This window comes from Leptodactylus fuscus, unplaced genomic scaffold, assembly GCF_031893055.1.
Source record: "Leptodactylus fuscus isolate aLepFus1 unplaced genomic scaffold, aLepFus1.hap2 HAP2_SCAFFOLD_314, whole genome shotgun sequence".
NCBI lineage: Eukaryota > Metazoa > Chordata > Amphibia > Anura > Leptodactylidae > Leptodactylus > Leptodactylus fuscus.
The window spans coordinates 63,468-76,849 of NW_027440337.1; the positions used below are offsets into that span (position 1 = coordinate 63,468).

The 13,382-nt window shown below is 43.0% G+C and overlaps 1 protein-coding gene across 2 annotated transcripts in view; it reads right to left on the reverse strand.

Annotated features, from left to right (window-relative positions):
- Nucleotides 1-3,152: 3,152 nt before the first annotated feature.
- LOC142187910 (methionine synthase reductase-like) overlaps nucleotides 3,153-13,382 on the reverse strand; it is a 43,676-nt gene continuing 33,446 nt past the window's right edge. For both annotated transcript variants that reach the window (XM_075261714.1, XM_075261715.1), the window contains exon 2: nucleotides 3,153-6,305. In XM_075261714.1, the coding sequence (XP_075117815.1) occupies nucleotides 4,182-6,278 (2,097 nt within the window). In that variant the 5' untranslated portion in view covers nucleotides 6,279-6,305 and the 3' untranslated portion in view covers nucleotides 3,153-4,181. The remainder of the gene's footprint in view (nucleotides 6,306-13,382) is intronic.

The following is a 13,382-nucleotide window of genomic DNA, read 5'->3' on the forward strand; positions in this document are numbered from 1 at the left end:
CCACCACCTGTTAGGTGCCTCAGGTAAGTAACAGGTGCTGATCATTACACAAATTACAGAAGCATCACATGATTTATCAAACAGCGCCAATACTTTTGTCCTCCCCCTTTTTTATGTTTGGTGAGGAATTATATCCAATTTGGCTTTTTGACAATTCTGTTTGTGGTTTTCCATTGAAGACAAATTAAATGAAGAAAATACCAAAGAATTTGTGACTGCAATCATTATCTGGAAGAACACGAGGATTATCTGACAGAATTGCAGGGGGGCCAATACTTTTGGCCAACACTGTAGGAGTTAGCAGGGGGTGACATAGGAGGTAGCGGGGAGTGACATAGGATTTAGCGGGGGGTGACATAGGATTTAGCGGGGGGTGACATAGGAGGTAGCAGGGGGGTGACATAGGAGGTAGCAGGGGGGTGACAGGAGGTAGCAGGGGGGTGACATAGGAGGTAGCAGGGGGGTGACATAGGAGGTAGCAGGGGGGTGACATAGGAGGTAGCAGGGGGGTGACAGGAGGTAGCAGGGGGGTGATATAGGAGGTTGCAGGGGGTGACATAGGAGGTAGCAGGGGGGTGACATAGGAGGTAGCAGGGGGGTGACAGGAGGTAGCAGGGGGGTGACAGGAGGTAGCAGGGGGGTGACAGGAGGTAGCAGGGGGGTGACAGGAGGTAGCAGGGGGGTGACATAGGAGGTTGCAGGGGGTGACATAGGAGGTAGCAGGGGGGTGACATAGGAGGTAGCAGGGGGGTGACAGGAGGTAGCAGGGGGGTGACAGGAGGTAGCAGGGGGGTGACATAGGAGGTTGCAGGGGGTGACATAGGAGGTAGCAGGGGGTGACATAGGAGGTAGCAGGGGGGTGACATAGGAGGTAGCAGGCGGTGACATAGGAGGTAGCAGGGGGGTGACATAGGAGGTAGCAGGCGGTGACATAGGAGGTAGCGGGGGTGATATAGGAGGTAGCAGGGGGTGACATAGGAGGTAGCGGGGGTGATATAGGAGGTAGCAGGGGGTGACATAGGAGGTAGCGGGGTGATATAGAAGGTAGCAGGCGGTGACATAGGGGGTAGCGGGGGTGATATAGGAGGTAGCAGGGGGTGACATAGGAGGTAGCAGGGGGTGATAGAGGAGGTAGTGTGTGGGGGGGGGTGACATCGGATGTAGAAGGGATGTCTTTAGTTTGCTCTTAAAGCTGTAGAAATTGAGAGTCTGATTGTCCGGGGTAGAACATTCCAGAGAAGTGGTGCAGCTCGGGAGAAGTCTTGTAGATGAGCGGGGGAGGTTCTGCTAATAGAGGATGTAAGTCTTAGGTCATTGAGTGAGCGGAGAGCAGGGGTTTGGTGATAGACCTGCTTCAGCCATAGGGCACCTGCATCGGCCTTTTTGGCAGTGAGGACGGTCCAGATTTTCACCCATCAGAATGCATATAGAGCGGAGTACAGTCATCTCCGAGCTCCACTGCTCAGGCGGGTGCAGTACTATAGGTGCAGCCTGGAGATGGCTCCTAAAGAACGGGCCAGATGGGTATTTTATTACTCCATGTATTATGTTGTGTGATCGGCCACTTACCTTGTGATGGGTCATTGAGGGGGGATTTTCCTGAATGGGGCCTCCAGGGGGACATTCTAGTATTTGGTGGGAACTAAAGAGACATCATGTTGTACATACAGATGGGGGCAGATTTCTGTTGTGATGATGGACGGAGCCTTTCCTGTCAGGAAGGTCTAATGGTGGGGGAGGTGTTTTTAGGCACACCCTGGGTCTCCTGCCACCCGTGTATGATACCAGTAGACATCACCATTCCCTGGGTTTCCGGCATTCAATACTCAGCCACTTATTTTGGGTGTAATAAATGTTTTTAGCTGCCGCTAATATCTCCTTTGAGCCCCCCATGGTCCACGTCTCAACCCTCAGATCCCCTGGGACAGATATAGTAAACAACCCGACTACGAATCCCGGGCGCGACTTCCAATACAGTCCGAATTTCATGTCACCCCCCCTAAGAGGGCATTTAGCACGCGGCCATGTTCTCTTACCACAACCCCCTGGAGGTGCGATCTACTCTGTGATATATTAATGGTCGAATGACCTTCACGCCCTCCATGAGCCCCCAGGTTGCTGGGCTGGTGCCTTTCTATAGGCGGCCATATTACTTATATGATATGTTCAGCATTATCTCGTCTCTGTAGGATTACATGGACTTATCTGATGTCGGGTCCTGCACATGGCGGGTCTGGGGCCACACCGGGGGCCCTTGTGTGGCCTCATGTATATAGATCTTTTATATCCATGCACACTGATGGCGCGGCCATGATGTATTTCATATTGATGTGGAGTCCAATAGAAGAAATCTCCAGCCCCCTCTGTAAAGGCCGGACCCATCCAGCACTGCGCCAGGACACTGATCAATGGAGAATCGTCCAAAGAAACCGCCAGGACGTAATCCTGTTCTAGAGGTTACTGGGATGGCCCTAAGTGTGGCGAGACCCCCCAGCATACCTCTTGTAAATGACCACTAGGGGGCGTGACGATGCAGGGAGGCAAGTGTTACATGACGTCAGTACAAAGACCTGAAGACAGCAGAGTCACGCCAGAGCCCAGGAGAGGTGAGTAACACTATATGTTATGTTTGTCCCCTCCCCGGGACCCCCCATTACTATACTCTGTGGTCTAAAGAGACCTCACACTATAATAATAGCTGTTGTAATTCGGACGTGTTCACACTAAACAAAACTGCTGGGAGAAACGTCACAAATAATGTAACAACAATGTGAACAGAATCGGATCGGTTATCACGGTGGGTGAGCGGTGTGGTTAGGATTTGATTAATTGATCAGCATTGACCTACACCCATTATACATACACCAGAGACACACACACATACAAGTACACACATACACATCACACATGTGCCACACACACTATACATACACCATACATGTACAAACATTATACATACACCACACACTATACATATACCATACACACTATACATACACCATACACACACACTATACATGTACAAACATTATACATACACCACACACTATACATACACCATACACACACACACACATGTACACACACCATACATGTACACACACTATACACACCCCAGGCCTAGTCTCCATGTCTAGTATAATCTTTGTCTTTATTAAGCGCAGGCTCTCATCACGTCGTGGCCTCCGTTAGTCGGCCGTTTGCCTCGGTCTCACCCGATGGGTTTGGATTTGTGTAATTTCCGAATCTTACATAATGTTGGATTTACTCTTCCATCTACTCCAGAGCAATTAGGCAGAGGTGAAGATGGGAACGTCTATAATCCCTCGCGAGGGTCATACCTGGATGCTAGGGCAGTTCCGGACTGGGGTAGATTAGATTTTGGGGTAGCTGTGCCAGCTTAATAATTCTGGTGTATATTGTGCCAGCGGGGGATGGAACGAGACTAGAATAAGAGATGCCAGTCTTAATAAATTCCCCCAATCTTTAACTGATAAGGCCTCATGTACACAGTGGAGTGCGCAGCCTGAGGGGGGGGCGCCGAAGCTCCGTTCTTTGCAATACACAGGAAGTCCAATGCAGCTTGATAACAATGGAACCCTCCACTGAAGTCAATGGAGGACAGAAGGCACTCGGGTGTAGTTTGAACATCGTCCATGTCATGTCTTTGTCTGCACCAAATCCCACCCTCATCCCCCCCCCACTGTAGACTCTGCTGCAATGTCCGATGAAAATTGGTGAAGTGAAAAGTCCTGCCAGGCCCCACGGGGTGCAAGCGCTGCAGGAAATATGGCGGCGTTTTACAGTTAGGGCAAAGTGGATGGAGTTCTAGAAAATCCCTTCGCCTACTTTGCAATAAAAACTGCTGGGCGGACCCTCTGTCATTTCCAAAATCGGGACAGTTTTGGAAATCACAGCATGTCAATTATATGTATGGAAACGCCGGCGGCTTCCCCATAGACTTTTAGGACTTTTCCCATCTATTAATTTCTGATGGACACAGGTGTGAACGGAGCCTTAAAAAGTTACCGGGCCAAACCTCCCCCACATTAGAAAGTGCAAGGATCGGGGTCAATTGCAAAATGTTTTGTGCAAATAAGCTAGACCGTTTTCACTCCATCATTGTGTAACTTCGGGCCCTGAGCATTCCCCCACCATATAGTAAGCGGTCACCCTGAGGATCAGCCCCAGACGTCCTGTATGTATCTCCTCTCGTCCCTCAGCGAGGTCACTCTCTTCATGGCCTCCAGCTTGTCCACACCTAGTTCTGCACAGAAGATCTCAGTCAGAGCCGCATGTACGTCCTTGGCCATGTTTTTGGCATCGCCACAGACATAAAAGTACCCGTTCTCTTGGGTTAATATTCGGAAGACGTCTCGAGAGAACACTTTGAGGTAATCCTGGACGTATTTGGGTGGCTCTTTGTCGTCGGTGCAGGGCGGCTCCCTGGAGAAGCTCACCTTTACATGAGTCAATGTGCCATTCGCAACGAACCTTCTCAGCTCATCCCCAAATAAATAATCCTTCTCATGGCTGCGGCAACCAAAAAACAACCAGGTATCTCCAAAAACGCATCCCCTCTGCTGCTGACGCTGCATCTCTCGGTGCTGTAGGAAACCCATGAAGGGTGAAATTCCTGTCCCTGCCCCCACCATTATAATAGGGACAGAGGAATCCAAAGGCAAATGGAACAGAGTCGATGGTCGGAGGAATATCGAGATCTGCGGTTCTGCGGCAAAGGTGTTTATATTGTCAGATGTGTCCGTGCTGCCCCTCACAAGGTCAGAGAGCCAGCCGGTGCACACGCCTTTCCTGGCCGCTCTTCGTCCACAGCAAGGTGCAAAGTTCACAACATTAAAGATAAAGCAAAGCTTTCCTGGATGAAACAGCCTGGAGCTGGCGGCGGAGTACGACCTGGGCTGTAACCTCGGAAGATGCTCCAATAATAGACCTAACGGTGGCCGGCAGCTCGGGAAGGCGTTGAGAAGGTCCAAGACGCTGATGGCCTGGTCTCTAATGAAACTGTTATAGTCAGAGTTGCCCTGTTTACTGCAGAGCTCCTGCAACCTCCGCCTCTCGGCGACATCGGAGGTCTGCTCCGCCAGGGCACGCAGGAAGGCCTTCTTGGGCAGTGCCCGGATTTCAAGGCACCAGGTCAGCAGATATAGCAGAGAACATTTCTCAGGGATATAATCCGTGGCGAGCGTCCCTCTTTTTTTGGCCTGGGGTTTAACACTCAGGCAGACCTGGCCGTCTTTCTTATCCGACAACCCAAGCTTGTTAAGGAGGTCGGCCACTTCACCGGGAGGATTAGGACAAAGCACAGCAAAAGAATCCCCAGGCTGGAAGTCAATCGTAGTGTCTGAAATGTCAAGCTCCAGCATTAAGGTGGTTTTCACAGCATCTTGCGTGGTGAGGGTCTTCGCTTGTCTGATGGGAACAGTAAAAATCTCCTTTTCGGGGTAGAGAGAACTTAGGTCACTTTCCTTTGCAGCACAGTCAAGAATCTGAACATCCAGATACGGAGCAGGAAGAGCGGGGATATTAAGGCTGCAAGAAGACAGAGGAGGCACTGAGTGGACAAGCGAGGGCTCAGCTTCTTGGCCGGCATCTGGCGTGGCTTTGTTTGGTGGAGGTCCATCTGAGACCGGCTGACGTTCCAAGCTAATAGTCTGAATGTGAACGTCCAGATTTCCTGGGATTTCCACCATATTATGGTTGGCATTGGTGACATTGTTCATTTCCCTGATGATCTTCTCATTTTCTACCCTAGAAGAGAATTCTCTCTCCAAGGCCGACCACAAGTCTTTAATCCATGGCTCTACAACCAGCTCCAAGCCGACACAATCATCTGCATATCCAGTGTCATAAAATCGCCTGGCGCCAAGCTCCTCCAGTCTTCGGTCAACGACTTTCCCACCATTGCAAAAGTAAGTGTATTCAGAGTCACCGAGGGCCAACAATCCGTATCGTAGATGTGCAAAGTAGTCCTCGGGAAGATCCTTGTCTTTAATTTTCTTCACAAATTTTTGAGCATCGTCTGGAGGATCTCCGGTCCCGGTGGTGGAGATGACGATGACCACAGGGGCCTTTTCCTTCTCCAGACTGAACTCATTGGTATCCTTCAGAGAGAAGACGTCGGCCACAAGGCCGCGCTGCTCGGCCTGCTGGCAGATCTCCTCAGCGATGGCTTTGGATTGTCCTTGCTGGGTGCCGTATAGGAGCAGGAATCTCCTCTTCAGGGTCTCGCACATGGTCCGTCTGGAGATCCCGAACATAAAAATCTGCAGCGATGAGATACTGGGCTAAAAAAAGAAAAAAGAGAACGTGTTAGAAGCCAAATCCTGCAAGAAGAGTCTCCAGAAATACAGAAAAGTATTGGCAAGGTAGAAAGCGGAGCCAAAATACAACCCGGATGGAACGTGTCCTCAATGACAAGACGCCAGAGGCTGAGGCCACAGGATACATAACGCAACACCTGCCCTGATAGCGGGATATACAGTAACCAGCTGTATCTATACTATAGTATACATGACAGGGGTATATACAGTAACTGGTGGTATATATACTATACATGACAGGGGGATATACAGTAACTGGTAGTATATATACTATACTATACTATACATGACAGGGGGATATACAGTAACTGGTGGTATATATACTATACATGACAGGGGGATATACAGTAACTGGTAGTATATATACTATACTATACTATACATGACAGGGGGATATACAGTAACTGGTAGTATCTATACTATACTATACATGACAGGGGGATATACAGTAACTGGTAGTATCTATACTATACTATACATGACAGGAGGATATACAGTAACTGGTAGTATCTATACTATACTATACATGACGGGGATATACAGTAACTGACAGTATCTATACTATACTATACATGACAGGGGATATACAGTAACTGGCGGTATCTATACTATACTATACATGACAGGAGGATATACAGTAACTGGTAGTATCTATACTATACTATACATGACGGGGATATACAGTAACAAGCTGTATCTATACTATAATATACAAGACAGGGGGATATACAGTAACTGGCAGTATCTATACTATACTATACATGACAGGGGATATACAGTAACTGGTAGTATCTATACTATACATGACAGGGTATATACAGTAACTGGCAGTATCTATACTATACTATACATGACAGGGGGATATACAGTAACTGGCAGTGTCTATACTATACTATACATGACAGGAGGATATACAGTAACTGGCAGTATCTATACTATACTATACATGACGGGGATATACAGTAACAAGCTGTATCTATACTATACTATACATGACAGGGGGATATACAGTAACTGGCAGTATCTATACTATACTATACATGACAGGGGGATATACAGTAACTGGCAGTATCTATACTATACTATACATGACAGGGGATATACAGTAACTGGCAGTATCTATACTATACTATACTATACATGACGGGGATATACAGTAACTGGCAGTATCTATACTATACTATACATGACGGGGATATACAGTAACAAGCTGTATCTATACTATACTATACATGACAGGGGGATATACAGTAACTGGCAGTATCTATACTATACTATACATGACAGGGGGATATACAGTAACTGGCAGTATCTATACTATACTATACATGACAGGGGGATATACAGTAACTGGCAGTATCTATACTATACTATACATGACAGGGGGATATACAGTAACTGGCAGTATCTATACTATACTATACATGACAGGGGGATATACAGTAACTGGCAGTATCTATACTATACTATACATGACAGGGGGATATACAGTAACAAGCTGTATCTATACTATACTATACATGACAGGGGGATATACAGTAACTGGCAGTATCTATACTATACTATACATGACAGGGGGATATACAGTAACAAGCTGTATCTATACTATACTATACATGACAGGGGGATATACAGTAACTGGCAGTATCTATACTATACTATACTATACATGACGGGGATATACAGTAACAAGCTGTATCTATACTATACTATACATGACAGGGGGATATACAGTAACTGGCAGTATCTATACTATACTATACATGACAGGAGGATATACAGTAACTGGCAGTATCTATACTATACTATACATGACAGGGGATATACAGTAACTGGCAGTATCTATACTATACTATACATGACAGGGGGATATACAGTAACTGGCAGTATCTATACTATACTATACATGACGGGGATATACAGTAACAAGCTGTATCTATACTATACTATACATGACAGGGGGATATACAGTAACTGGCAGTATCTATACTATACTATACATGACAGGGGGATATACAGTAACTGGCAGTATCTATACTATACTATACATGACAGGGGGATATACAGTAACTGGCAGTATCTATACTATACTATACATGACGGGGATATACAGTAACAAGCTGTATCTATACTATACTATACATGACAGGGGGATATACAGTAACTGGCAGTATCTATACTATACTATACATGACAGGGGGATATACAGTAACTGGCAGTATCTATACTATACTATACTATACATGACAGGAGGATATACAGTAACTGGCAGTATCTATACTATACTATACATGACAGGGGGATATACAGTAACTGGCAGTATCTATACTATACTATACATGACAGGGGGATATACAGTAACTGGCAGTATCTATACTATACTATACATGACAGGGGGATATACAGTAACTGGCAGTATCTATACTATACTATACATGACGGGGATATACAGTAACTGGCAGTATCTATACTATACATGACAGGGGGATATACAGTAACTGGCAGTATCTATACTATACTATACATGACAGGAGGATATACAGTAACTGGCAGTATCTATACTATACTATACATGACAGGGGGATATACAGTAACAAGCTGTATCTATACTATACTATACATGACGGGGATATACAGTAACAAGCTGTATCTATACTATACTATACATGACGGGGATATACAGTAACTGGCAGTATCTATACTATACTATACATGACAGGGGGATATACAGTAACTGGTAGTATCTATACTATACTATACATGACAGGGGATATACAGTAACTGGTAGTATCTATACTATACTATACATGACAGGGGGATATACAGTAACTGGCAGTATCTATACTATACTATACATGACAGGGGATATACAGTAACTGGCAGTATCTATACTATACTATACATGACAGTGGGATATACAGTAACTGGTAGTATCTATACTATACTATACATGACAGGAGGATATACAGTAACTGGCAGTATCTATACTATACTATACATGACAGCGGGATATACAGTAACTGGCGGTATCTATACTATACTATACATGACAGGGGGATATACAGTAACTGGCGGTATCTATACTATACTATACATGACAGGGGATATACAGTAACTGGTAGTATCTATACTATACTATACATGACAAGAGGATATACAGTAACTGGCAGTATCTATACTATACTATACATGACAGGAGGATATACAGTAACTGGCAGTATCTATACTATACTATACATGACAGGGGATATACAGTAACTGGCAGTATCTATACTATACTATACATGACAGGAGGATATACAGTAACTGGCAGTATCTATACTATACTATACATGACAGGGGATATACAGTAACTGGCAGTATCTATACTATACTATACATGACAGGGGGATATACAGTAACTGGCAGTATCTATACTATACTATACATGACAGGGGGATATACAGTAACTGGCAGTATCTATACTATACTATACATGACAGGAGGATATACAGTAACTGGCAGTATCTATACTATACTATACATGACAGGAGGATATACAGTAACTGGCAGTATCTATACTATACTATACATGACAGGGGATATACAGTAACTGGCAGTATCTATACTATACTATACATGACAAGAGGATATACAGTAACTGGCAGTATCTATACTATACTATACATGACAGGAGGATATACAGTAACTGGCAGTATCTATACTATACTATACATGACAGGGGATATACAGTAACTGGCAGTATCTATACTATACTATACATGACAAGAGGATATACAGTAACTGGTAGTATCTATACTATACTATACATGACAGGAGGATATACAGTAACTGGCAGTATCTATACTATACTATACATGACAGCGGGATATACAGTAACTGGTAGTATCTATACTATACTATACATGACAGGGGATATACAGTAACTGGTAGTATCTATACTATACTATACATGACAGGGGGATATACAGTAACTGGCAGTATCTATACTATACTATACATGACAGGGGATATACAGTAACTGGCAGTATCTATACTATACTATACATGACGGGGATATACAGTAACTGGCAGTATCTATACTATACTATACATGACAGGGGGATATACAGTAACTGGTAGTATCTATACTATACTATACATGACAGGAGGATATACAGTAACTGGCAGTATCTATACTATACTATACATGACAGGGGGATATACAGTAACTGGCAGTATCTATACTATACTATACATGACAGGGGGATATACAGTAACTGGTAGTATCTATACTATACTATACATGACAAGAGGATATACAGTAACTGGTAGTATCTATACTATACTATACATGACAAGAGGATATACAGTAACTGGCAGTATCTATACTATACTATACATGACAGCGGGATATACAGTAACTGGTAGTATCTATACTATACTATACATGACAGGGGATATACAGTAACTGGTAGTATCTATACTATACTATACATGACAGGGGGATATACAGTAACTGGCAGTATCTATACTATACTATACATGACAGGGGATATACAGTAACTGGCAGTATCTATACTATACTATACATGACGGGGATATACAGTAACTGGCAGTATCTATACTATACTATACATGACAGGGGGATATACAGTAACTGGCAGTATCTATACTATACTATACATGACAGGGGGATATACAGTAACTGGCAGTATCTATACTATACTATACATGACAGGAGGATATACAGTAACTAGCGGTATCTATACTATACTATACATGACAGGAGGATATACAGTAACTGGTAGTATCTATACTATACTATACATGACAGGGGGATATACAGTAACTGGCAGTATCTATACTATACTATACATGACAGGGGGATATACAGTAACTGACAGTATCTATACTATACATGACAGGAGGATATACAGTAACTGGCAGTATCTATACTATACATGACAGGGGGATATACAGTAACTGGTAGTATCTATACTATACTATACATGACAGGGGGATATACAGTAACTGGCAGTATCTATACTATACTATACATGACAGGGGGATATACAGTAACTGGTAGTATCTATACTATACTATACATGACAGTGGGATATACAGTAACTGGTAGTATCTATACTATACTATACATGACAGGGGGATATACAGTAACTGGCAGTATCTATACTATACTATACATGACAGGGGGATATACAGTAACTGGCAGTATCTATACTATACTATACATGACAGGGGATATACAGTAACTGGTAGTATCTATACTATACTATACATGACAGGGGATATACAGTAACTGGCAGTATCTATACTATACTATACATGACAGGGGATATACAGTAACTGGCAGTATCTATACTATACTATACATGACAGGAGGATATACAGTAACTGGCGGTATATATACTATACTATACATGACAGGAGGATATACAGTAACTGGCGGTATATATACTATACTATACATGACAGGGGGATATACAGTAACTGGCAGTATCTATACTATACATGACAGGAGGATATACAGTAACTGGCAGTATCTATACTATACATGACAGGGGGATATACAGTAACTGGCAGTATCTATACTATACATGACAGGAGGATATACAGTAACTGGCGGTATATATACTATACTATACATGACAGGGGGATATACAGTAACTGGCAGTATCTATACTATACTATACATGACAGGGGGATATACAGTAACTGGCGGTATATATACTATACTATACATGACAGGGGGATATACAGTAACTGGTAGTATCTATACTATACTATACATGACAGGGGGATATACAGTAACTGGCAGTATCTATACTATACTATACATGACAGGGGGATATACAGTAACTGGCAGTATCTATACTATACACGACAGGGGGATATACAGTAACTGGCAGTATCTATACTATACTATACATGACAGGGGATATACAGTAACTGGCAGTATCTATACTATACTATACATGACAGGAGGATATACAGTAACTGGCAGTATCTATACTATACATGACAGGGGATATACAGTAACTGGCAGTATATATACTATACTATACATGACAGGGGATATACAGTAACTGGCAGTATCTATACTATACTATACATGACAGGGGATATACAGTAACTGGTAGTATCTATACTATACTATACATGACAGGGGGATATACAGTAACTGGTAGTATCTATACTATACTATACATGATAGGGGGATATACAGTAACTGGCAGTATCTATACTATACATGACAGGAGGATATACAGTAACTGGCAGTATCTATACTATACTATACATGACAGGGGGATATACAGTAACTGGTAGTATCTATACTATACTATACATGACAGGAGGATATACAGTAACTGGCAGTATCTATACTATACTATACATGACAGGAGGATATACAGTAACTGGCAGTATCTATACTATACTATACATGATAGGGGGATATACAGTAACTGGCAGTATCTATACTATACTATACATGACAGGAGGATATACAGTAACTGGCAGTATCTATACTATACTATACATGACAGGGGGATATACAGTAACTGGTAGTATCTATACTATACTATACATGACAGGGGGATATACAGTAACTGGTAGTATCTATACTATACTATACATGATAGGGGGATATACAGTAACTGGCAGTATCTATACTATACTATACATGACAGGAGGATATACAGTAACTGGCAGTATCTATACTATACTATACATGACAGGGGGATATACAGTAACTGGTAGTATCTATACTATACTATACATGACAGGGGGATATACAGTAACTGGCAGTATCTATACTATACTATACATGACAGGGGATATACAGTAACTGGCAGTATCTATACTATACTATACATGACAGTGGGATATACAGTAACTGGTAGTATCTATACTATACTATACATGACAGGAGGATATACAGTAACTGGCAGTATCTATACTATACTATACATGACAGCGGGATATACAGTAACTGGCGGTATCTATACTATACTATACATGACAGGGGGATATACAGTAACT